Raw genomic sequence first — 27,626 nt, 5'->3', positions numbered from 1 at the left:
TCTGTAACAACTTCTCTCACTGTCCAGCATGACTGAAGACCAACACGACTACCCATCTGAAACCAGGGCTTTTTTTCAGGGGGAACGCAGGGGAACAGAGTTCCGGAACCTCTTGAAAATGGTCACATGGCTATTGGCCCTGCCCCTTGATCTCCAGACAGAGGGGAGTTTAGATTGCCATCTCCGCCACTGGGGCAATCTAAACTCCCCTCTGTCTGGAGATCGGGGGGGGGGGCACCAGCCATGTGACCATTTTCTCTGAGGGCAACCCACTTCCACCACCTCTTTTCCCAGAAAAAAAGCCCTGTCTGAAACTACCCAGTATGTATACTTTGGGGGTATGAAGAAAACTCCAAAATGTAAAGAAGTTCTAGATTGACCCAAATTTCTTAACATTTTATGAAAAATATCCTGTGCCAGAAAATATTCAAGTTGTATAAAATCTGAACTTGTAGAAAAATTTGCTGACAAAAAGTATTAAGAATTTGAAATGGCAAACCAGTCAAAGTTACAAAATTAATCACAGCTTAAAAGAAAAAACTATTCCATTTGTTCAATAGTTTAGATATGACTGAAGACAGCACACACTGAACTAGCAAGTTTAATTAAGTTTAAAGAATTCCTTGTTCTCTATTAATACAGTTAAAAGGTACTATTAGTCTAAGAATCATCTTATTTTTACAGATAATATTGTGGTGGGATTGGATTTAAATTAAAGCTGACCACCAAACTCAGCCACAACTGGTGGATGCCTGTTGAACCCTGTTCCACTGAACGCAGACAGACACATTTCCAAGCTATTGTGTGCAACTGTAGCATCAGGAGACACAGGCTGTTGTTCTTTAGGTAAAGATGCCCCTCATCTCACTTTCAGATACGGATGCAGCCTATTCAAGAAGAAATATCAACTCATCTCCTTGGATTCCCTCCCCTTCCTCTAACACAGCAACAAAATCTGTTTCTTGATTTGAGTCACAAAAGCACTTCAAGTTGCTTTTATTTTCATTTTCATTTAATATTTCAGTGTGAAAATACTAGAGAAAAAAGTATCTGTAGACTGACCTCAGATCTACAAAAAAAGCCAAAGGGCTTTTTAAAAAAATTGTTTCCAGTCCTACAGAAGTCTGACATGCATGAGGAACACTGTCTAAAATCAGGATCAATTGTTCTCCCTTTGTGCATACACCGTTACATATGTACACACATACAGACATACACAAAGATCACCTCTATCCTGAACTCACCAGTAATTAGTTTCAGCTGCAACTACAACCACACAGGAGCCTTTCAACTTAACATCATTCCAACTTGGCTTGGGCAAAAATTGCAGGGCAGAATGTGAATTAGTATCTGAGTTGGAGACTTTCTAACCACAACTCAGACAATCCTTTTTTCTTATAAAGACAGATCCACTGTACCTTGGACATAGCAAGATAATGACCCCTTTGCAACCTTGTGCACAAACCGTGTAGAAGACTTGTCATTTTTTCCCCCACAGATACCATTTGGAGCCTTCATTGTTTTCTCCCCAATTGTCAACAGGATACATAAATACACTAATTTTTAGAAGCATCCAGTAGTTTCAAGACCAATAATTATACTGCAAACCTTACAACCCCAATCACAGAGGTGACATGTTTCCTGACCTTACCCGTACACTTTTTGTACTTCCCTTTGAAAGTTCAGAAGAAGCTTTTTCAAAAAGCTCTAAGGATGAAGAATGTTTTTTTTTTAAAAAAAATCTATACATTCTGCTGTTAAGGTTAGGAATTTGTTTCATCCTTCAGAAGCAGGTCACTTCCAGCATTTTTTTAAAAAGATGTTAGTGACACCTGCCCAGGTCCTCCTTCGGGGAGACACAACCAAAGTTTGTCAGTTGATGAGGCTGGATGCCGAGGAAGGGGAAGTCCCTCCCAATTCACTTTTCAATCTTGCGCTTACAGTTACATGATCCGCTTTCTTTCCTTGTTTCAGCGCAACAGCAATTACAAAATCCTGACCTGAGTTATATAATATACAAAGAACTATGATCATCAAGAAACCCAACGCTTGCGGTACAGTTCACTGTAAAGACCCCATCAGCATCACAAAGCTATGACGAAATACACATTACAAAATCCATTCATCCGGGGGTGTGGGAAGGGGGGGGGGAATGGCACTGAGGGAGAAGGGGCTGGGGGGAGAGAAGAGTATACAAAAAACAGTATGGGCTCAAGTCCTGTTACGCACTATAAAACGAGCAAAGAACCTGGCTTTTTAAAAAAAATCACAAAGATGTTTAAAAACCCAGAATCTTCTCCAGCTCCCTTCCCCCCATCCCCCAAACATTTTTACTAAGTGCGACCAAAAAAAAAAAGCCTGTGCCCAGCTGGGGCTTACAATGATAATCAAGGTGTGTGGAGGAGAAAAAACACACAAGCCCCCTTGGCAGAACGGTTACTGCCCTTTCTTGGATCACAGGAGCACACATACAGCAGCCGGGAACGGTGCTCTCCTTGCCTCCCTACTTTGGTTAGGGTTCAGTGCACTAAAGCTGCCTTTTGCCTGGCAGGTGATGGGTGTGGCGAGGGCAGTCGGTCGGCTGACGAAGAGCTGCTCAGGGTGGACTGAAGGTAGACCGTCTTGTGAAAGAGTCTGTTGCTAAGGAAGACCACCAAGGAAAAGAGGCGCAACTGGAAATGGCTGAAACACAAAGACAGACAGTGATTAGCTCCCGTTCCAAAGACCGTTGGCCAAGGGACACATGTTTTGTCAGCCATGGCCCAAATTCTGCTATACTCAGCTGTCCCAGACCACAACTGTTGAAAGCCTGAAAGCAAGACATACTACAATGCCTAGACACTTATCACAGTAGAAGCTTTTGGCAGGAAGTTGCCTTCTTTATGAGAACGTTTTTCTGGTGGCTAATTCCCCACCTCCACAACAATCCCTCAAGTTACATAAAAAAACCTTCTCCACAAGCTCCATTTGCATTCACTGGAGAGTCCTGGCTCTGTCCCCAGTTAATCTAAGCAGAAAACAACCACCAGTCATTTGTCAATCTAGAACATTTTAATCCTGCTTTTCCTCCAAGGAGGTCTGGGCAGGTAGGGTACGTTGTTCTCCCTTCCTCATTTTAGCCTCACAACAAGTGAGGCTAAGTGAAGTTGAGGACGAGACAGAGAGCCCAGGACTGGCTAAAGGTCATCCAACAAACTTTGCGGCAGAGTGAGGATCTGAACCCACTAATCCAGCACTAACTAGTACTACATCGCACGAGCTAACTCAGTTTGACTCATGACTCAGTTTCCCCAGCTCAAAAAGCAAACACGCCCTGGCAGCCCTTCAGATCAGATTGTTGATTTACTCATCCAGTGCACAGAGCAAGCTAGTTCACTGCATTATTTGGAAAAATCAGCTAGAAAGATAACCAGAAGGGAGCTGACTCCTTGGTGAACCACCCTGTTCAGATTTTATAATCTACTTACTGACCCCTCCCCATCTACCTCAGAGTAATAAATGAGGGGGGGAGCAGAGATACATACTATGCTTTTCCTGGAGTCTTTGCTTCATTGGCGCTGATAATAAACAGAGGAAAAAGAATAGAGAAGAGGCAGCCACTGAAAAGAGAATGGTATAATCCGTTAGAGTACCCTTATACTAGGAAAAGGCTTTTATTGACATAGATTCCAGCAGCAAAATAATAACAAAATTAGTGCTAGGAGGCTGTCTGTATGCCTCAGTAGTTCTACAAACAGCTAGCTTTTCAACAACTTTAGCTCGAGTACATTTATACATTGTGTTATCAGGCAGAAGTGAGCCAACTGCTCATGCAGATTCAGAATAAAAAGCTATTGCATTTTACACACTTTTTTTCTTCCTGCCTTTTGCTAAAGACTCAACAAAACCGCCTGCGGAATACATTCATTCTCCTACCTCCAAGCACTTAACCAACATCAATGTGGGCATATTATTAAAACTGCTTACACTAATCAAGCAACTCATTACTTGTGTCCATGATGAAACTGTTGGGGAGAGGGGTGGGGGATAACACTAACACTAACACTGGGATCATAAATAAGCAGGTTCCACTGTATCCCTTTTTACAAGTTACAGTGAATGCAGGAACATTCTGGCTGTACATGCGTGAGCCAATGTGTGTTCACTTACCTGCATTAATAGGGGGTTTCAACAAAACATTCAGCTGTACATACATTGAATGTAACATGGGAGTTACTCCAAGTCCACACACAAGTCCTGTACACAGATCGTATGTGCATTCACTGCAGGGCTTTTTTTCAGCAGGAACGCAGTGGAACGGAGTTCCGGAACCTCTTGAAAATGGTCACATGGCTGGTGGCCCCGCCCCCTGATCTCCAGACAGAGGGGAGTTTAGATTGCCCCAGTGGCGCAGAGGGCAATCTAAACTCCCCTCTGTCTGGAGATCAGGGGGCGGGGCCACCAGCCACATGACCATTTTTGCCACGGGCAACCCACTGAGTTCCACCACCTCTTTTCCCAGAAAAAAAACCCTGATTCACTGTAATCTGTGTACATGGCTAGTGCCTATGGTGATTACCAAAAGAGTAAAGCAATGACATCAGTGTGCAGAATATGGATTCTCTCCCCTTGGCCCCTCCCCCAGACATTCTACCATTGGGACTTTCTCAATGTTCATCACGGTATTTTGCTGTCCCTGGGAAGCTCTTCTCTAGTCGATGCACTCTTCACCATGTAGTCCACTGCACTAATAAATATTCAGTACATGAATCCCTGAATGTTGGCAGCATAAACTAGGTCCAAGGAACAGGCCAGGGTTCCCATCACAAAATGGCTGCCATGAGAGAAAGGCCAATCACATGTCATGTGGGATTTGTGGGGTTTGTGTCCATGACAAAACCAAGGGGCACAGCAAAGATGCACTCGTCCTGGATGAGCTAGTTAATAGGAAATGACCAAAATCTCCCAGCTTTTCCCCTATTCCATTCAAGACTATTTGTATTTTACTCCCAAGAGTCAAGCAGCAAGTAGGTGTAAGGAAACATGTTGGCTGGCACCACATTGGGGAATCATTGGTCTCCTGTTAAAGACTCTGGGGCTCATCCTGAATACCTTTCCATAGCAAAACCTCTTTGACTCTTTCACATCCTGCCTTAGGTTTGATCTATTCATCACCAATAGAGCCTAGCATCATAGAAAAGAGTATTTTCCTGGTGCAGGATGGAGGAAAATATAGTATGTCTGCCATTGTTTCCAAAGAGATTTTCAGCATTTTCTTACCAATCCCACTACACTTGCCTCTCCTAGTTCTGCCCTGCCCAGTTTCCTTCCAGTTATTCAAGGAGTTTACATTTGCCTGCTGTTCTAACGTTTTTTAAAAGAGAAAAATGCTCCCAGTCACCTGATAATGTAAGATGACTGCATTGCAGTGAGAAAAGCCAGTGGTAAACCAAATCCAAAGTAATAGGGCCAGTTCCTTTCAATGTTGGATAATCGTTGATGCATTTCAATACCTGACAAGAAAAAAAGCCAAAGTTCAAAGAAATAAACAAGTAGAGATGTTCAATCTCATTTTCTGAGAATGTGTTGCAACATCCAAGCTTCAGAGAGGCAGGAGCTTCTCGGGGGCCATCTATAGCCTACAAATCCAGGCTGGAGTGATAATGCAAAAGCAGGGGCAAACTGTGTGCTGCAGGGTCCTGTAGGCTCAGATGCTGCCAGAGATATATAAATTCCCAAAACTCAATTCATGTTGTTTGGAGTCACATTTTCTCCACCAAAGAAACTTTCCAACACACTTTGCTTGAACTTCACTAGTTGTTTTCACTGCGTTGGATCCACCAACTCGCCTCCACTAAGTGAAGAATCTTACTCTGAAAGAGCAAGGCTCCTCACTTAGCAGAGAGCAGTTGCGGGATTAAACCCATTATTAATAGAATATTTTCATGATCTACAGAGGCTATGCAGTCCTTATATTTTCACCAAAGATTCAAATAATCGGTGAATGCATTCTCTCTTCCCTAAATGTTTTCCAATACATTACAATATAATTTCAACATGACCTAGTATCCCAAAACTTTTTTCAGCAATAACACCATCTTTGTTAGAATGTATTCTCCCCCCTACAAATAATTCATTATAAATAACTTAGCTGCCAATTGAAGGCTACAAGTCAGTCCTACTTTTTAACATACTACTTCAGAAGGCCAAGGACATCAATGGGTCAGATCCTGTCTATATTCCGCATGCAGAAGTGTATCTCCCCCAGCTTTCTCCACCAGAAGCAGCCCCAAATGCCCCTGAAATGCTGCTCCTGGGGGAATGGGGGGCCTCCAACAGCAACATGAGGAGGAAGTTGAAGGGGTGCCATTGCCCCCTTGCATAACTGTCTCTTTTAAATGGGATCCAACCCAACAGATTGATCAGATCAGATTATTTATTTACAGTTAATAACCAGTACAGACTTATAAAAACATAAGTGAGTATCATACACAAAATACACCACTTTGTAAAAATCATTATATAAAAACTTGGCAATATAAATACAAAAGCGTGGGCTTTCAGGATTAAAAATAAAAGCAGATGTTACTCCTTTGCACATTCCCTGCAGATTCTACAAGCCGTGGCTAAAAATCTGGCACCTAACAGGAGCTTATTAGTTAGCTCTGTGTCAGGGAGGCTTGAAAGCTTCTTCAATACAGGTTGGATATGTTTTATATGTATTTCGTGGTAGAACTTACAGGCAAGCATAATATGCTCAATTGTTTCTACTTTCCCTGCCTTGCATGGACAAACTCGCTCAGCCATTGGGACCTTCTTATAACGGCCTTCAAGTACTGCAGATGGGAATGTATTACATTGGGCCAAATATAATGTATGTATTTTATTATGTTGTTTACCCGCTCTGAGCCCACTTGTAGGGGGAGCGGACCACAAAACAAATCAAATCAATAATCACAAACCACAAAGGAGCCGCGGATCATGTGGAAAGCTCCCACAGCAGCACCTCAATCTCTCTGGGAATGTGAAACCTTTTCACGTGATTCACCTACTGCTGCAGCACAGGAACTCAATCTCAGGAAAGCAGAAATCGTGGCAGGTATCATGAGCTATTCTGCATCTCCTCATGATCTTTTTGGACATTTTAAAACAAAACTCCATCTGGTTTTATCACACCATGCAAGAGTCATTGGACCAGCAGTGGAAGAGAACTGCTTACCTTTGTTAAACCAGCGGTACTCAAAACAGTACAGTGAGTAGAGCAGCGACATGTGAAGCAGGCTGACCAGCTGGCCAATTATATCAATGGGAAACAGGCTTACAATCATCCCCTGAGAAGGAGGAGAAAAATGGAGTTGAGGTTTCCATTTTTATCCTCTGCAAAAAGGTTTTTTCATACCACAGCAGAAGCACAATCTATTAGCTATCACTACCAAACCAAGAAGCAAAATAGCAGAAAAAGCCTTTATTCCCACCCACCCACTCCCATCACCTGTTATTTAGGGGATACTAAAAGTTGAATCACACTAAGTTTCTAGTCATCATCCTTGCCTCCTGAGGCAATCACCTATGGCAGGAGTCTCCAACATAGTGCCTGTATGTGCCATGGTGCCCACTGACAGTTTTCTTGATGCCCACCAAGTGTTTTTAGAAGGAAGGAGGGGATAGGTGGGTCTCTTGCCCAGTAAGGCTTCTGATTGGCCACTGAAGGTCCAATTGGCTATGTAGATTAAAATGACATTATTTCCAAGGCAGCTGTCACCACAGTGGGTTTTTTAAAAAAATTTCTCCCACTCCACTTTCCTAGTGTATTTTTTAAATTACCATCTTCCCTGCACTTGGGCTTCCGCTTCCACCATGTGTTTGCTTCCACTTCCTGCAGCAGCCATGTTGGGGTTGTGAAGCCACCGTGTCAGAATTCCAAAGGTGTCCACTGTTTCAAAAAGTCTGGAGACCCCAATCTATGGCATACACTAAACACATGAGCAATCAACTTAGTCTGATGGTGCTCCTAGGGACGTGACTGTAACTCTCCCTTGGGCAGGCTTTGCAAACATCCATGGGCACTGACAGACTGTTATATTTTGGGTTGGAGAAGAACCATCAGCTAGGATGTATGAGCTAGCAACCTGGCGGGGCAAGAGGAAAGAGGGAGGCTTGACTCACTCTTGGAGTCATCTGGTCATATTTTCTCTGACTGGGACACTCCTGGTTGGAATGTGATGGGTAGATATCTGAAGGTGACATGGAGGCAAGCCCTCCCAGGAAGGAGGAAGACCTAGAGGACTTTCTAGTCCCATCTGACTGTGAGTGCCTGTTCCCTGGTCCTGGCCTTGTCTGCTCTTACCTGGATAAGGAAAAGAGCTTGCAGCAAGAGGTTAAACAACATGTCAGCAATTATTTTACTGACACTGGGGAATGGCTGAGGCTTCCTCCCCGACACCTCAAACGCCAGATCAGCAATGTCCTGAAATACAAGCAAACACTTTTAGCAAAACAAATATTTAAAAAGCTCTTTTTCTTTCAGGAAAGCATCATAGGAAAATGGAAAGACAGATGTAAAGCCAAATGCTTCCATTCTAGACACTGGCAAGTATGCAGCTCTTCCTAGTAAATGCACAAGCACATCTTTATTTTTATTTATTGATATCATTTATAGTCCGCCTTTCTCACTGAGACTCAAGGTGGAGTATACAGTGTGAGATTAGTACAGTCAATATCAGGAAAAATAACCCATGAACTGTAATATTCTGAAGATGCTGTTCACATATTTCATTAATATATTTTCAAGTTCAGATCTACAATGTTAAGTGCTAGGAACATATGATTTAGAGAGACAAAAAAGCCAGGTGCCTCAACTTTAACTTGCCTCCCTGCCCACAAGAAACACCAACGCCTCTTAGAGACTGCAGGTCACTTATTGTTGGATTTGTATGCAGTTTCTGCAAAAGTGTGATTATAGCCTCCCTACATACAAAGATTTATGTTGCTGACATCATCTCCCAATCAGACTACGTCTACAGAAGCACACTCCCATCACAAATCTCAGTACTGTTTTTTTTATTCCTAATATTATTGTTTCCTCTCATCCTTGTACCCACCTAAGACCAAGAGAACTGCAGCTTGCAAGAAGTCAGGAATTGCTGGTAGAAGGAAAAGGATGACCAGACAGCATTGAGAAGCTGGCCTCAGATGGGCAAAGCGTGCCTCAGGTGGAGCAGTTTTGGCTAACAACCCTGGGCTACAGCAGGGCCAGCAGAGATCAGCAGGTGAGAAAGGTTGTAGTAGCAGCAGGTAGGCCTGGTTACTGCTGGATATAGGCTTTAAAAGTAGCAACAAGAGGCTCTTTGGGGTAGCTGATGTAGGAAGGTGAGGATTTTCAGGACAAGCTGCAGGAGGGGTGCTGTCAACCACTTCTTTGCATTGACTGTACAAAGCCCTGAATAAACATCTGATATCAAACGGATTGGTGAGTCTGGCATGTTCTTGGAGGAGAAAAGGAGGGACTGGCATCTGAACCTTCACCTCATCTACCAAGAACTCAGAACTCCAAGACTACCTTGGGTACTGCTCAGCACTGCCACACATAGCACGGCCATACTGCATTTTTTTTTTGCAAAATGCTGAATTTTCAGTGCTGTGCAAAACTTGCTTCTTCCATGGGGGCAGAGGGCACATGTGAAAAGAGCAAAAACAGCAACAAAAGACAGTAAAGTTTAGGGCAGTGTTCAAGTAAGGATAAGAACAAAACTGAAAAGCAGTCTGTTAGGGAAGATCCCATATAAACAGACATGTATTTAATAAAAAAGAGCCCCATGGTAGATGGAGACAGCAGAACAAGAGCCACCCTGCAAGCAATGCTAAGAGACACTACAGTAAAGCAGGTACCTATTTAGTGAAGTACTTTTTTCAGGATTTTTAAAAGAAGGTGTCACATTGGGACAGGACACATTTCATGCTCGCTGCACAGCTGGGGGTGGGGAAGAAATCACACAAGAACTGGCTGATGTGTATAAACTTTCTCAGTGTGAGATCACCTACCTGAAACCAAATGGCATTGACAACTTTACTGAGCACAAAGAGAGGAAGGACCCAAAGAGCACTGAAGATGGAGGTGAGGATAAACTCCAACCAAGACCAGACATCACCATGTAATGAAGGGTCACCTTCCAAACAGAGACAAAGCATCCATTAGCAATACGCAAACAGATGCATCTTGACATTAAAAGATGCCTGCCTTCCCTTCTCTTTGCAGCTGATTACCTCCTGCAAATGTTATATTATGGCATCTGTACAAACTGTTGAAGCAGACAGGGATGCATTTATATCTTCCCTTCATTAAAGAGCCATGCATCACCCAGCTCATTTACTTGATTCCAAAGAAACCCTAGCAGACATACTTCTGTTTTGTCTAACCCTATGAGAATATGTATTCTACCTTCCTAGCAGTATGTTTATTTGTGGCATAGTTCAAAGACACGGGAATTACAAAGATCAGAGAAGGTGCTTCCTGTTCCATCTTTAGTGGGTCCCCTAAATTGCAGCTGTACACTCACCAGAAAATATGTCCCAAGATACTAACTAGGACTTATTTTCAAGTAAATTTGCATAGGATTGGTCAGGTGGTGTCATAGGTTTATTTTCCAAAAGGAGAAAGCATTTTGCCATGAAAATGCCTCCTGGTAGAGCACAGGTGAAAAGATGTCTCACCTAGGGCTGAAGTAATGCTCTGACCAAACACTACCAAAGCGGCAGGTTTCGGCTCTCAGGAATTCAGAGCACTCTGCAAAAATGATGAGATTTTCCTCAGGTTTTTTGAGAGACTGTAAAAATAGAGGAAATCAACCGCAATGCTGAGAAGAATTTATACATGGATTCTATAGAGTTCAATGCAGCCAGAAGCAAACAGTAGTTCCATTAATGAATAGCGCAGAGGAAAAATTATACATCCATGTTATCAGTTTTGAAATTTTCCCTCCCGTGACATATACATGAAGCCACACAAGCTTCAGTACAATGCAGACACAATACTAACAGCATCCTTTGGCACAAAGAAACAGACTTTCAGATTCTGAGATGGATGAACCAAGAATGTAAAAGATCTGGGCTAGGATATGAAGAACTGTTTTAGACACACCTTTTCCCTTTGAATGGCTGTCCTTCTCACCATACTAGAAAACCTTTTTTTGAACCTTCCCTCATTTTCCAAAGAGGGTTGTAATGTCAAGGGGTAATGTTTGAGAAACAGAAGCCCCAAACTCCCTTGAGTATGCTACTAATTATCATTCCACATACACATGGACTAGCTAACATGACAGAAGGAATTAGCTGATTTACAAAGACAGTCGCATTTAAACATTTAAAATCACAAGTTTGCACTTACCAATGATGTGTGCTGTTGCTGACTGAAGGACAGGTATAAAGACCCGGTAGAACAAAAGGAGACTAAGCTAAAGGAAGAAGTGAAGAAGGAAGTCACTACGTAGACTTTATTAAAAGGAGCATAACTTTGTGAACTCGTTTATTTGTCCATAGTCCTGAGATACAGGGATAGATTTGCATGTTTGCTTGAAGCTGCCCTGTTCCACAGCTTCCTCCAGACATGTTTGCTTGCCACACTGAAATGCATGAAGGAGAATACAATTTCCAGCAATGCACAGAGAGATGGTATTGCCATGCACTTTACCAAAAAAGGACTAGAAAGTACTCCGTCGCTTGTTCAGCTGCAGGAATAAGGAGATAACATTTGGGGTGGGGAGGAGAGGGTAGGACAAACAGCAAACAACACTGGAGCGCTACAACCATATGCAAACTGACCCTGAATCATGTCCAACAACTGGGCTTTTGTGAAAACAGACCTTCAGACCAATTTCATAACCTTAGAAGAGTTCTCCAGTCTCTATTTAGTGTCCCTAGCCCATCTTACTTACAGAAATACTAACTTTGCAATACCAGTCCAAAAGCCATTTCAGTAGCCTATTTCAAAACATACCTAATATTAGACACACAGCGTTTCAACTTCAAAGAGGCCTTTTCCTTCACTCTTCAAAATGCTAACATCTCTGGGAAATCCAAAGCCTATACTCAGTCTCTTTGTGCTGCGAGAGCACACACGCCCAAGTCATTTCTGCAATATTTATGGGGCTGAAGTATTGGAAGGGGCAGAAGGATGGATACCTAATGGAACAGCATAACTGGAGGGACAGACATGGGAAGGAACAGCCTGCAAAACTGGATTAACTCTCTGTCCCTTGACTTCTGGGCACCTTTGCTGCTACGTTCAGATTACATTATCCACACAGTTTAAAGATCTGTTATGAGTACCCAACCGTCAGGGCTAGAAAACCTACTTTGCACTTTTTAAATAAAAGCCAAGATGTCTGAACTGGATGTGCAAAGTTTCGTGTTGCATATCCTGAGCCCTCTGTGCTGCTCACCAATAGTTGTAAAGAACTGCAAGTGTTCATTTAAATATTTTATACAGACCTCATGTGTTTTGTATTCAAATATTCAACAGAGAGCACTAGAAGCAAGAGTACTGAAAATGTTCCTCTACATACAGCCAAAATACATAATTGAACAGTCTCCTTTCAGCACTTCCACACAATTTTCTCACCAGCCAGGACAGATTTTAAATGGGAAATGAAATTACTCAATGAATTATCAAGAGAGAAACATCAATTATGCCAACCACAACAAGTGAGAATACAGAGCAAAAGCTCTATTGAGTTCAGTGGCACCCTGCTGAAAACTGCTTCTAGACTGAGGAGAACAGAAATATTAATTGCTGATGTTCTAATAAGACAATTGCAAATCGCTGAAGTCTAGGTTCAAGTGCATTATATGGGTGGGTCAACTGGTTACTGGGGCAAAGACTGCTAGCTGCTAAGCAGTACAAAAGACTTAGTTTGATTTCATTTCCAAGTCAGGGTCTGAATGGAACCAAAATATAAAAGAAAGAATATCTGATTGGTGCATAATTGGACTCTTGAGTTCAATTATATATTTTAATGACTACTTCTTTAGGCAAGACAAGGAGATTTAAGACACTAGTTTCATTTTCAGTTTGCAACGTTAACTAAACAAGCAGTACAAGCAAACTGCATTTAAGCACTGAAGCATTTCAGTTGTTTCAAATGACACCCAGATCTTTTTCTCAAAAAGCTGCACAAACTTACCCAAAATACACCTCCATTCCATGCACAACACTGAAATATTCGGCTTACAATCCGGGGTTCACTGGAGAGCAATAAAGGAAAATGGGTGAGCCTACACAGTACCAGAATGAATGAAAAACCCATTCTCACTCAAACAAAAAAAAGAACCATAGGAGTGTCTTAAAATTCTTATGTCAAGTGCTGCATCGCTACCTGAAAGAAATGGGTGTTCTCCCTGGTCAGTCCATTAGCTGGGAGACCACAAGGACCACTTGACTAAATGTCAAAATACAAAATAATACATGATCAACCTAAAATATATTCATGGGGGGGGGGATCCCCAAGATATTTCATTTATACTTCACCTTTATCCCCAATAGGGACTCAAAGCAGCATATATCATTCTCCTCCCTTTTATCTGTACCAAAAGCTACATTTTACAACAAGAACCAGACATCTTACTTGAGCAATGTTATAAAGTTCGGCTATGAGTGTGTGACTGGCCTATAGTCACCAAACCAGCTCCCATGGCACAGTACGGATTAAACCCAGGTCTCCTAGATCCTAGTCCAACATTCTAAACCACTATACCATACTGGATACACAATTCCAACATCCATTTATCCCAAATGTTGGGATAAAAATCTCTACTCCCGCTCTGGCTGGGAAATAACTCATGTTCGTAAATAAGATACATGTTTACAGAACAGAACCGCCAACTCCTCAAACTTCCCTCATTCCTGTACTCACTTCTCCTGCTTCCTCTCCTCACTCTGCGCTCTTCGTTGAGCAAGGACGCTGCTTGCTCTTCTTTTTCGTTGCTCTTCCCTTTTCTGCTGGATTCGAGCATCCAGCTTGGAGATTGTGCAGATCCCCCATATGGAATCCTTAATTCCCTGTACACACAAAGAAGCACCAGGTCCAAATTCAACATGCCACATGGAATTGTGAAATAAAAAAGTGAAGAGACATTTCCATAACTTTTTAGACAAAATAAGTACAGCAGGAACTAACCTAAAGAGATATAATGTGATTAAATGACAGTGGTGCTAGTTCGCTAGGTCACGCCTAAAAAGGATTTGAACCAATATGGAATCTCAATAATATGTTCTCTACAAAGAAAAACAAAATTCTGCACCAAAAGCTACATTTTACAACAAGAACCAGACATCTTACTTGAGCAATGTTATAAAGTTTAGCTTAATATCCAAACTTGGTGGCAGTTCTACCTATGTGTGACTCTGATAGACTTTCTATCCAAACAATACACTTCCTTTATATACTATGGAATTATTTTTCTACATTCTCTACTTTGTTTCCTCTCTCTCAGATGGCAAAAATTAAGAATACATGTGTCAGGGTAGCATAGGTTGGAGCAGTCTCTAATCCTTTCTCATGTAATGGGTATATTTGCAATTTTTCTTACAGAAAAATAAGATGTTTATGCTTTTAAAGTCCATAAATATGCCAAATAGTACTATTTTATATGCTAAGTTATAAATTATGCATTTTACAATGTTAAATCAATAAAAGAAGTTTAAGTTTGATAGGAAAGTTAAGTATTGTATAAATTGCAATCTTCCCCCAAATTTCTATTTTATCCTGGAGAAACCCCCCCCCCCCAGGTTTTTTCTAATGCTTCAATAGTTTCAGAAATATTGAGTTATTAAGTCCTATATACAGTTTCAGGTATCATCTAGGAGTAGGGAGTCTAAAAGATCCAATCCAGTATACCACTGACCGAACTGCAGCTCCTGAATATCTGAACAGAATTTGGAGCACTTGGCTCTGTATTCTCTAACAGGCAGTTGGGTAACTGCCAGGGCCTTCCTGGCCAAATGGGGGCACTTGCCCTTTCCATTTTAGGCAGAGATCAATACATGTGCAACATGGCCTTTGAGCAGCCCACTGATCCAGAATAAAAGCATTAGTTGTTCCAAGCACAAAATGAGCATTAGAAAAGCATCTAGTCTCTCTTCTTTTGGCAAGATGTTAATTCCTTCCAACTCTGATGTAATCTAACACCTCTTCTGGAGCCAAAGATTAATTTCCTTTCCATTTCTTCTATGTGATGAAAGAGGACAAAACTGAAGTTTAATCCATAGGTGGGGTTCTTGCTAGGCATCAGTAGCACATGGCCCACAAGAATGCAATAGTTTATTTAACATTTTGAAGACTGTCAGCTCTGATAAGTAAGAACCCAAGAAGTCAGGCAAGGAAGCTTTACTTGTTTGGGCACTTGTTTCATAGAACAGTCTGTATGTGGACAGGTGGACCAGTAACATACATAGACCTTTTTATAAGGCAAAGGAAGAGGCACATTGACAAAAATACTATCATTTATTACTTCTGACAGCAGCATGCCTAGTGTTGTTCAAAATATAGAGCAGAGAATCCAAAATAGATTTGCAATCTAACAGCCTGGACATGCTTACTCAGAAATAAAACCTACTTAATTCTGTGGCACCTGTTCCCAAGTACATACGCATATTATTACTGTCTCACGGAGACAAAGTAGCCAAAGTAAAAGGAGATAGGAGGAGAGATTCAATATAGGGTTAAAACAGATGCAACAGAGGGGGTCCATGACCAACTGATTCATCTATTACTTTAAAGCACCATTAAGACGTTCCAATTTTGATTGAGCAGCGGCATTACCCCTTGATTGAGCAACAAGGTAGATGGAATTCCCATTCATGGGGTTAAGAGTAGAGGAAGAATAAACAGGAAAATGAGGCATTCCACATAAAGAGTTCAAGCTCGCAAGATGATACCCACTCTTGTATTTTGGGTAGATGGTGGGTAGAGAAGAAATATTTTCATTTTGTGAAACTGCATAGCAGGGATAAGGGGAGGAGAGGCTTAAGGAATGTGCATACACAAATGGAAGAACTGAGTATAAACCCACATACAATTTCTCAGAATGGAACTCCAGGGACATATGCATTGGGAAGGATTTTGCTTTATGCCACTTGCCCCCAATCAAAATGCATGAAAGAATTGCCTAACTGAGGCAATCAGTCACTGGTATTACAAAGCTTTCAAGTACCCTCATCCACTGATCCTATAACCAAAGCTGTAACAACTGAAAGACTTGAAACTCTAATTTCAGCCCACAAATATTTATTGCCATCTAATTTGTTATAGAGAGGGGTGAGGAAAAGACTTACCCTAATGAGATCATTAAGGAAGATCTTGACACTATCTGCCATCTCTACTCCAGCATCACTTCCAAATCCAAAACTATCAACTACAGGGTGAAGGGAAGAAGTGTACCCAATCCTCTCTCATGGTGAAGAGATGGGAATTTGGTGGAGTCTGAGAGAAGAAGGGAGAAAAATACAGGTTAACATTATGGAATCAGTAAAAACAATTCACACATGTGAATTATAACAGGATGGCTTAATCTGATTTATTTCCAAATACAGCGCATAAAGTTGATGCCTGTCTCTAAAAGCAAACCCGTAATAGCATGTCTTCCCTTTGCATGAAGTTCTGAGATAATTTTTAACCTTCATACAAAATGCACCTAAATAAAATGCAACATACTCAAGGTTAACAGCCACCACGGTACAGTGGATAGGTAGTGTGCTGGACTAGGATGTAGGAGACTCAGGTTTGAATCCCCACTCTGCCATGGAAGCTTGCTGGGTGATCTTGGGCCAGTCACATACTCTCAGCCTAACCTATTCCACAGGGCTGTTATGAAGATAAAATGGGAAAGGGGAGAATGTTGTAAGCCACTTTGGGTCCCACTGGGAAGAAAAGCAGAGTATGAATGATGTAAAGAAAGATTCCAAGTGTCAAAGCAACACAACTAGCTGGGCATGAATACATCCTAATATCAAGCTTTCATGTTGTTGTGGGGTTTGGGACGGGTTGGGAAAGAAGCCAGGGGGAAGACTTGAAAGTATATTGGCAATACTTTGGGACCACTCAACTGATGCAGAGGATTTCAAGTGTGGCTTTAATATTCCCGCAGATCTCTCTCCCTGACAGATATACCAAACTAGCCTCAAACATTCTTGCCCTCTAAACTCTAATCTTTGCATTTTCTTTCTGCTTGAGTCTTCTAAAAATCTATCTGAAGATTCTTTTTAAATTTGCATTCTCAACTAAAACTTCATGAGGCAGCTACATGCGAGTTATTCATCTTGCATCATTTCACCTGAATGCAGAATTTGTGGAAGGGGGAAGCACAAGCTGAAGGCTCGAACACAAGCTCTGAAATTCTGTCTTTCATGCACCTTTGTTGTGAAACATCTCAGTCCAACTCCAATCGCAGCCATCACATGAAAGTGGCAAAACAGATGATGAACTAATGATATGAAGAAGTGGGGATGACCAAGGGGAAAAACTTCTCAAGAGGATGGCACGTGCCTGTGATTTATTCAACCAGACATAAAAGTATGAGTAGAAAGTATCTCACAGCACAGCTAAGGCATGGGTGGCTATCATCTTTGAAGACAATGCAAGAGTCCAGTTAGAATATGGCTGTTGTAGCTACCATTATGTAGACAGCATCATTCCTGTCCCATAGGGCAATCCTAAGCAGTGTTACGCCTTCCTAAGCCCACTGACTACCGTGGATTTAGAAGAGAGTATCTCTGCTTAGGATTGTACTGTAAAAGTCCCCACCACAATTCCAATACGAGCTTTCATAGAGCAGAATCCACTCAGTCAGATTTTATTTAGTTAATTTGTATCCAGCTTTTTTCCCCAGTGGAGACTCAAAGCAGCTTTCAGCACTCTACTCCATTTTATCTTCACAACAAACCTGTAAGGTTGTTTAGGCTGAGTGTGTATGTCAGGCCCAAGGTCACCTAGCAATCTTCTATGGCAGAGTGGGGAACTGAACCTGGGTTTCATAGATCCTATTCTGACACTAATAATATCTTGTTGCCCCAAAACTGCCACTTGTTTTTACAACTACATCTCTGAAATTATTATCATCTTTGTATATGGCACTTTGCAAAATAAAATAAGCACCTGCAATGTCTCTGGAGAAACTTACAATCTAAACTGCAAAGATCACAGAGGAAGGGGAAAGAAAAGCGACAGAAATAAAAAGTGAATGTCAGCAAATGCAGTTACTCATGTTTAGGCTTCGGTTGGGGATGGGAACAAAATGTTTAAGGCCTAAACTGCACAGAGAAAGTAGATACCAAGGACAGATCTGAATGAAAGGTAAGCAACATTTTGGAGAGGGAGTTCTAGACAGAGGGGCTTCAAGGGGAAACGGGGATGAACCAAGAAGACACTGTTAATTGGGGACTTACTCAAAGACTCTTCTGTGAGTGCAATGTTATTGACACAATTGTTCAAGAGGAGGAGACACACATTCAGATATGGTGTGAAGATCACCAGATGACCTTTGATCAGTTCCTCGCTCCCACCCTAACCTACCTAGCAAGAATGCAGTTAAGCATAAAAATGAAAAAGAGAGAAACATGTTTGGCACTCAAACCTCCCTGGAGGAAGGGCAAGATAAAATGTAACAGACAGGAAGTGGGTCAACATTCATGTGAGTCACACCTTTATTCATAGCGTAACTAATACAACCCCTGGCAAATAAACGGTTTCCTTTGACAATTTGGCAAAGAGAAAGTGAAAGAATGAAGTCTCAGACTGAAAGGAAAAATAGACTTCTGGCCCATCTTGAATTTTAAAAAGCATAGTATTCATAACCTTACACTGTTGTGCATTATTAATAAATATCTGAGTACTATCTTTCATTTTCAGTAGTAGGCAAAGGTTATTAGTAAGCTTAAACACAAAATCACTTTCTACTAATATCAGGATAGCGCACATTCCATGTTTGTTTCCATAGTGGGATATTTTCCCCCTTTGTTTCATGTACTCAGCATTCATTTGAACCAGTTAGGCCACTAATTGTGCAGTAAGAGAACCATTAGATGCTGGTTTATTGACACCCCTCTGACATGGCTATTCTACTATACATTTAAATCAGTTCAATATTCAGCTAACTGACAGCTCCCAGTGAAGAAGCCCATGAGAGTCATACTTCTATGAGGGAGCAAAGGTTATCAAAGTTCTATTATTTCCACAATATTTATAAGACTCTCTGAAGTAAGGTATGAATGTTAAATCAGTTTCAAAGTAGTAACAACTAGCAGTATATATGCAGTATATGTGCAGTTGTACTGTCCTGCACTTACTCCATTCCATTAATTTCATGCATGGGCCATGAATAGGGAGGGGCCAGGGCTCAGTGGGAAAGCATCTGTTTTGCATGTGGAGGTCCCAGGTTCAATCCCTGCCATCTTCAATTAAAAAGACAAGGCAGTAGGTGATTGAAGGACCTCTACCTGAGACCCTGGAGAGACCCTGCCAGTTTGAGTAGCCAGTACTGACCGTGATAGACCAAAGGCCTGATTCCATATAAGGCAGTTTGATACGTTCACTAAGTAATTCAGACTGCCTGGGTCTTGCAAGCCTTAACAACTAATTGCAAACTTAAACACCTTTCACCTAGAACCAGTTTGGTGTAGTGGTTAACAGCACAGGACTCTAATCTGGAGAGCAGGGTTTGATTCCCCACTCCTCCATTTGAAGCCAGCTGGGTGACCTTGGGTCAGTCACAGCTTCTAGGAGCTCTCTCAGCCCCACCCACCTCACAGGGTGTTTGTTGTTGTGGGGATAATCCTACTATATAATTCCCTTAGCGTCTTCCCGATGATGCACATTTATGCTGGTGCGCCTGCGCGGGGTGCACCAGCATAAAAGGGTGCCGTGGAAATCCGCTTCCGGAGGGTGCTGCAAGCGGCGGAGGGCCGGGCGAGTAGGCCCAGCCTGCTGCCGTGGGCTTCGAAGCCCAGTTGGAGGCAGGTGGCAGTGCGGGAAGGGTAGTGCACCAGCAAGGCCCAGGGGAGCCGTGGCGGGGGAGGAGCTCCAGCCGCCCGCCGGCCTCTGACCCCCCCGCCCTCTGACGGCACCGGAGCTGAGCTGCGCCGCTTTCGGCAGGGACAGGGCAACAGGGCGAGGGCGAAGCGCTCGCTGCCGCGTCAGCCCTGCCGGAGCCAGGCGCTCCGCTCTGCACGGACCAGGGGCGAAGGGGCGTGAGCAGCGCGCCACCGCCCTGCAGGGCCCCTGGAGCCGTGGCGCTCTGCTCTCCGCTCCAAACCCTCAAACCTCCACTCCAAACCCACAAACTCCCTCCCTACCTGCCATTCCTCCCCAGACCCCTCCTGCCTCTCCACCCTTCCCAAACCCCCATTGCCTCCCTACCTGTTATTCCTCCCCAGACCCCTTCTGCATCTCAGCCCTTCCAAGACCCCCCTTGCCCCTCTACCTGCCAATCCTCCCCAGACCCCTTCTGCCTCTCCACCCTCCCCAAACCTCCATTGCCTCCCTACCTGCCATCTCTCCCCAGACCCCTCCTGTTTCTCACCTCGCCCCAGACCCCCCTTGCCCCCCACCTGCCAGCCCTTCCTAACCACCACCCCCAGCTTTCTAGAGCCCATTGTATTTATTTGCACAACGGGCTCTGTTTGTAAACCACTCTGAGTGAGCATTAAGTTGTCCTGAAGGGCAGTATATAAATTGAATGCTATTATTATTATATTATCAAACTTTTGTTCATATTTCAGCAGAGGATAATGCTTCTGACTTATCACTGCAACGAGCTTTAAGAGGTACATGACAAAGAACAAGAACTATGGGTTCCCATAAGTCCGCACTTACAGGCATCACCTATGCTCTTCAGACTAACAGTGCAATCCTATGAAGAGTTACTACAGTCTAAGCCCATTGACTTCAATGGGCTTAAACTGGAGTAACTCTCCATAGGATTGCACTGTATGTGACTGTCCAGCTTCCAACTATGAAATGTTACCTAAGAATACCTTAGAGATGGTAGTATAGACAAAACTCACTGACTCATCCCTTTCCTCCCACTTGAGAACAGATGGTTATGCTGATCTCATTATTCCTGTTACAAAAAAATTAATGTTGTTCCTTGCAAGTTTATGCATGTTCTGGTGAAAATTATGTCCACAGCATAAACAAATGATGAATGCTTCTAAACATTAACCTCACTTCAACATAATAATAAATACAGAAATGTTCAAGAAGACATTTTAATAAAGACATTAGAACTGTAGTAGAATAGAAACAGTCTGGGAGGGCACCATTGTAATGGGACAGAACTGAAGTTCACTGAAATGTATCATATTGGTATCATATTGCTTTTACTGCATTGTTCTACCTTTGTAATTCCACCTTGCCTAGTCAGTTGGGTTCACATAATCTACTAATTAATAATAATAATGATGATGAGGGTGATTATATACTTTTCTTCTAGACAGAGTAGTGAATAAAATCAGTATTATTATTATCCCCACAATACAACTGAGGAACTGGGGCTGAGAGTAGTGGCTGACCCAAAGCCACCTGCTCAGCTCACAGAAGTAGTGGGATTCGAATTAGCAGAGTGCTGATTCACAACCCAACCACTTAACCACTATGCTACAGCAGCTCCCTTAATCTGTAACCCTTGTCCAATTATGTTTTTCATTGGATGTCTTATGCTGTAATCCACTTTTGGTCTCAGCAAGAAATGGAGGCTGCAAATAAAGTAAATAACTACTAATACTTAGCATTTATCTCAACAAGCTTTACAATATCACATAAGGTAGGTCGGTATTATAGCCAATGTAGTAAAGAGACTGAGCAAACTTCATGGCTTAAGTGAGACTTAGCAATGGAGAACACCAAGACCTTGAACCAAGACCTCTAGATTCTGGCTTCATCAAACCAAACTTCCTCTGCCTTTGCCTTCCACTCCCCTTCCCCAACATATCACAATTTTTTATTTTGAAAGCATGTGTCTTATATTTATTAATACACAGCACCTACGAACTGCATTGTGGGCTGCATTTTAATGGACACAAGCTGCTTTGGGATACAACTTTTGTTTGAAAAGCAGGATAACAACAGGTTTACACATAGTAAAGCAAGGAAAAGTGATGGATTTGACTGGATACACAGGGGAGGATTCTTCAAGGCAGAAAAGAATCAAAGACATGAACATGGAAAGATTCACATCTCATCAAAAGAGACATTATCTCTGGAAAGGGCTGGAGCACAGTAGCAAGCACATGTGGTTCATGCAGAAAATTTCAAATTGAACCTGTGGCACCTCCAGTTTTAAAAAGACCTCAGGTGGAAGGTTTTAAGAAAGGCATTTCTCTGCCTGAGACCCTAGACAGCCCCTGCCATTCAGTAATACTAAGCTAGACAGATCAATGGCATGGCTCAGTATAAGGTATCTTCCCTTGTTCATTAGGAGCAACAGTGCCTGTAATATCAATATGCTGTGATACTATTACAGCAACTGCAGACATTCTTTAGGGAAATCACCGCCTGTAATATAAATGCTATATGGCTATAATCTCAACATAGGAAGCTGCCTTACAATGACAGAGGATATTAATATATTATGCTGCTACATATATGGCAGCTTCACATGTTCATGAGAAGCAACACCATAGCCACAATCCTGCTGAATGAGACCCTTCTGTCTATCCTGAACAGACTGCCCATCAACTGTAATATAATATAAATATTGTATATTATGTGGCTGTGGGGCAGCTTCATATTCTCAGGAGCAACAGTGATTAAAATAGAATTTATCCCATATTGTCTCTCTCTAATATAATGACATTCTATGTTCTGTCTAATTTATATGGGGGGGGGGGGCTCCAGAGCAAATACTTATATGGACTGTGTAATCCACCTTGAGTTTCAGTGAGAAAGGTGGACTATAAATAAATGCATTAATGAATAAGGGAAAGAACAGGAGGGGGAATAAGGAGGATGAAGCAAGGAGGGACAAAAGAACTGAGGGGCAAAAAGAAGCTTGCAATAGAGAGGGGGTGGGTGGGAATTATAGGGTTGCCAGCCTCCTGGTCGTGGCTGGAGATCTCCTGGAATTACAACTGATCTCCAGGCCAGTTCCCCAGAAGAAAATGGCTGATTTGGAGGGTGAACTGTATGGTGTTATACCCACATTGAGGTCCCTCTCCAAACCCCGCCTTCTGCAGTCTCCACCCCCAAATCTCCAGGAATTTCCCAAGCAGAGTTGGCAACCCCTTGGAGGAAAGGAGATGAATGCCTCTCCTCCCTCATGGGCTTTGATACTTGCCGGCCCGGGGCCCTCGGAATCCGTGGTGGCGGTGAAGCTGACTCGGACAGTGAAAGACTGGAAGGACGGCGGGCCATTCCGGCCACCAGGAAACTGAGCGAGCTGAACCACAGCCTCTGAGGCAAAGGCAGCGACAGGAGGAGGCAACGCCGACCAGACAGCCACTGCGCACGCGCGCCCTACCACTCTGCCTCCCTCAGGTATGCATGGAGCAAGACAGCCACCGAGGACGGGGGCGGGGTTACTACGAGGAGGACGCATGCGCCCTTCCGCGCGACTTCGAAGGAACAGAGCAAGCGCAATAAGGAATCAGAAAGAGGTGGCCTTTTTTGCGCCCCCCCCCGCTCCGAAAGAAGCGGGAGGAGGGGGTGATGCAGTGTTACTATGGAGACGGGTGCATTTACCTGAGGCACAGTAAAACATCAGGAACTTATTCCTTTCAGAAATATTCCTTTCAGAATTTTAAATAAACACACTTAAGTTTCATTCCTTTTAGAGAAAAAAAGGAAGAATAAAGGCCAACACTAAAATCCGTCAAATCAAATATCAGAATTATTCCAGATTAATCCTTTCAGAATTTTAATTACACTTAAATTCTGTTCCTATTACAGAAAAACATTAAAAAAAGGCTAATATTAAAATCAGTCAGAATTATTCCAGATTATTCCTTCCAGAATATTTTTAAAAGGTCTTAACATTTTATTCCTGCTATTCCTGCTACAGGGAAAAAAGAGCAGGAGTCCAGTAAGTAACACCTTTGAAGAAGTGAGCTGTGGCTCAGGAAAGCTCATAACGCACCACAAATGTTGTTAGTCTTATAGGTGCCACTGGACTCTTGCTCTTTTCTACTGCTACAGACAGACTAACACAGCTACCCAACATAGGGATGCCAGCCTCCAGGTAGTGGCTGGAGATCTCCTGGAATTACAACTGGTCTCCAGGCCACAGAGATCAGTTCACCTGGAGAAAATGGCTACTTTGGGGTGTGGACTCTATGGAATTATGCCATGCCAAAGTCCTTTCCCGCCCCAAACCCCACTTTCTCCAGGTTTCTCCAGGTTTCACCCCCCAGATCTCCAGGAATTTCCCAAGTTGTAGCTGGCAACCCTAACCCAACATGATCTATCTCTACAGGAAAAAAAGAAGAGGAGGAATGGCCAATACTAAAATCAGTCAAATCGAGTTTCTGTTTGGATAATAATGCTAATATTAATTTATTCAGGTCAAACGGCAGACTTTGGGCAAATAATAATGGCACATTCATCCACAAGCCTTACATAAGTGATAGCAAATGATATGTCAGTCATGTACATGAAAATCTTTCATTACAATTACTGAGAACACACACATGAAACTGCCTTATACTGAACTGACCATTGGTCCATCAAGGTAAGTGTTGTCTAGTCAGACTGGCAGTGGCTTTCTCAAGGCTCAGATGTACTGTCACATCCACCATAAAAAAAGTATTAACATTTCATTTTCTTCCATAAACATCCAATTCCATCTTTTTACTATTTAAGTCACCCTGCCTGACAAAAAGGTTGTTTATGTAGGAGCAATCCTAAACAGATCTACTTGGAAATAACTCCCACATTATTCCATAGGGCTTACTTCTAGTTTAGTTTTCTTAGGATTGAACCTACAATCCTAAAGACACTTTTTTTGAAGGTAAATCCCATGGAATAACATAGGAGTTATTTCCAAATAGACCTGCTCAGGGTTGTTCTTTGTGTCAAGGAATAATAAACTGTGTAGCATGATTTTACCTATGTACTCTGTAAATGGGACATCTCCACACTTCCAGAAAAACAGAACATCTTTAATAAATGGAGGAGGGGGCTGCACAGTCCTACCTACATGTTCATAAGGTATGGAAAGACAGGAAATTTTCAGTTTTGCGTCCCTGTGCTATCAACAGAATAACTGGATAGGTTTAGGGAAAGAAAAAGGAGGTTCTCAAATACAACAGCCTTTTAAAAATATTGTAACAAGGTATGGGGGAAAACCCTACCTCATTAGAGTAACATATAACAGATTAAGATTAGCAGCTCAGTATCCCAACCGTTCTTGGGAGACTTAACTAGGACACAACTTCATAGCAGATCACAAACATCCTAGAATTGCAACATAACCTTTTAACAGGTTATGGCTATCTTGTAAACAGGAAGCATCTTGAGATCATTATCTAATTATACTACAAGTGGCCAATCAGTGAACTGCTAGCTTGTCCATAGACCCTGGGATGATAAGGAAGGAGACATCACCCCATCCTTCCTCCACAGCCAAGAAGGCATTCACTATTTGACTACTGTTTTGCATTAATTTTGGATATTGTATTGTGGGCTGTAGTCAAGGAAAGTTTGTTTATTCCACAACAAATGTTTGTCTTTACGGTATCACTAGATTTCTGCTTTTTCTGCAACATAGCTACCTATGTACAATTGTTAAAGACTAATCCCCTCTGAACATAATGAGAACAAGTTGTTGGTGAGTGTGTTTTTTAAAGAACAGTTGTTGCTAACAAGATACCTCCAAACTCAAGCAGGACAGTGGAGAGGTAGCATATATATTCCCCAAATAAATAACTTCTGGAGGAAACTTAGGTAGTAGCAATGAGTGTAACATAAAATCTTAAAAATTGCACTCTAGGGTGCCATTCTGTGGTAACTGCATATCAGTAGAGACAATGCAGCTGGGAAATCCTGCATCAATATATTACAGTAGGCTTCATTATTTTCAAATTCCTTCTGGTCTTGGAATGTTATGATTTTTTGAGCATTCATAGAGGATAGATCTATCGGTGACTATCAGCTACAATAGCTAAATGTTCAGAAGCAGTTGCTGGAGGGCAGCAATAAGGGAAAGGCCCTTGCCTTCATGCCCTGTTTACAGACTTGCCAGAAGAATAAGGTTGGTCACTGTGAGAAACAGAATGATGGACTAGAAGGGTCATTGGTCGTATGTAGTGATAACATATTATAGAAGAAAGGGAAAGAGGGAAAATGCAGACATTCAGCTACATTGCCTGCAGTTTCAAAAACCTAGTGATGACAATACGTTTGAGGCAAAACAACTTTGTTTCATTTTGTGTCTGTAATTAAGCCCTAGCTTTAATTATACACAACTAAGTTTACATGGTTGCTACTTGCCTCTGAGCAAAAGTTTCAACCTCTTATTTAATCACAGAAAGAAAGGATGTGCAAACTTCTCTGTGCTAAACCAGAGCTGACACTTTAATTTCTTGAATCTCTTTTTCAGTGATATTATACATAAGCCATAGGCTCAATAGTTCGCCTAGCTGAATGTTTCCCCAATACATTGGACAGGTGGAGTGTCTGTCCCACACGTCATGAGATTCCATCAGGGAAAAAGCGATAACAATATCTAGCTGTATTGTTGTTACTATGATCTTGAAAAACAAGTCAAAATTATTTTGTTTGGGGGTGACATGCTTTTCCTATTTGACACTACATGTCTAAATGCCTATAAAGACATAGCCCTTGTTACATTTTAAAAAGCTGTGCCATTTACCCACAAGGGCAGCGTTATTTCTGCACTCCAGAGAAGAAGCATAAACATCAGCCCACACAAACCCTTCATATTCCACCACGCATATACAAAAGGTGCTCTGATTCTCCAAACACAACTCCGTTAACGCGTCCAATCTTTCTCTTATCTTTCATGTTTGTCGTGATCTTCCAACACAACACCCAGTCGTTTTCCCCACCCAGCAACAGACACGGTGTCAACCTCCTCTCTTTCTTTCTGCAGCCCCCCTGTCTCCAGCTTGAGACTTACCTTTTAGGACTTTCCAAACAGCCCTCATCCAGGTTAACACAAAGCTGTCAATCTCCGGCGTGCAGACGAATAGAAACCTCTTTTCTCCCAAATCTATCCTATACAAACAGCTCCCCCATCCGAGGCCCGGGACATCTTGGTACACAGCAAGTGCCCACTGGGAAGTGTAGTTCCCAACCTTGCTTTGCATAACACGAAGGCGAGTCAATGACGGACAGTCTTGAGTAGTTGCGGAGAGCAGTCTGGGAGCTGTAGTTCCGTTCGGTCCTTCTCTCTTTCGCGGGGCCAATGAAATATGCTCGCAAAGATCAGTTCACGCGCACCTCTCCAAAATTAGCACCCTGCTTGCAGGTTTTTTTCACCCTTGCTGAATAATGCACTTTCTATATACTTTCAGTGGATTTCGCAACTGGATTTTACAGTGCGAAACGGGAAAATCGGCTTGCAAACGATCGCTCAAGTGAATTGAAAGTGCATTTGAGATCAAACAGTAATGACCACTCTTGAACTCTCCTGGTTCTGTGTTA

At 42.3% G+C, this 27,626-nt stretch overlaps 1 protein-coding gene across 1 annotated transcript; it reads right to left on the bottom strand.

Annotated features, from left to right (window-relative positions):
* Positions 1–380: 380 nt before the first annotated feature.
* Positions 381–27,243, bottom strand: EI24 (EI24 autophagy associated transmembrane protein). The gene is made up of 11 exons (XM_054998138.1): positions 27,100–27,243; positions 16,307–16,454; positions 13,887–14,032; positions 13,158–13,218; positions 11,363–11,429; positions 10,021–10,145; positions 8,327–8,446; positions 7,199–7,310; positions 5,381–5,492; positions 3,525–3,599; positions 381–2,682 (listed from the first exon to the last, which is right to left on the bottom strand). Exons 2-11 carry the CDS (start codon positions 16,346–16,348, stop codon positions 2,520–2,522), a joined length of 1,023 nt encoding a protein of 340 aa, XP_054854113.1. The 5' UTR covers positions 16,349–16,454; positions 27,100–27,243; the 3' UTR covers positions 381–2,519.
* Between the last annotated feature and the right edge of the window lie 383 nt (positions 27,244–27,626).

The sequence above is a fragment of the Eublepharis macularius genome, chromosome 14 (assembly GCF_028583425.1).
Source record: "Eublepharis macularius isolate TG4126 chromosome 14, MPM_Emac_v1.0, whole genome shotgun sequence".
NCBI lineage: Eukaryota > Metazoa > Chordata > Lepidosauria > Squamata > Eublepharidae > Eublepharis > Eublepharis macularius.
The sequence above is the reverse complement of the archived record's forward strand: the minus strand, read 5'-3'. Positions and strand labels throughout refer to the sequence as shown.

Bases quoted from the DNA above. Each gene is read 5' to 3' on its own strand.
- EI24 (XM_054998138.1), bottom strand. From the start codon at position 16,348: ATGGCAGATAGTGTCAAGATCTTCCTTAATGATCTCATTAGG. The intron at 11,430-13,157 runs GTAAGTTTGTGC...TTCTTCCTTTAG, and splicing joins GGAATGGAGGTGTATTTTGG to CTTAGTCTCCTTTTGTTCTA. The intron at 8,447-10,020 runs GTAGGTGATCTC...CTTGTATTTCAG, and splicing joins TCAATGCCATTTGGTTTCAG to GACATTGCTGATCTGGCGTT.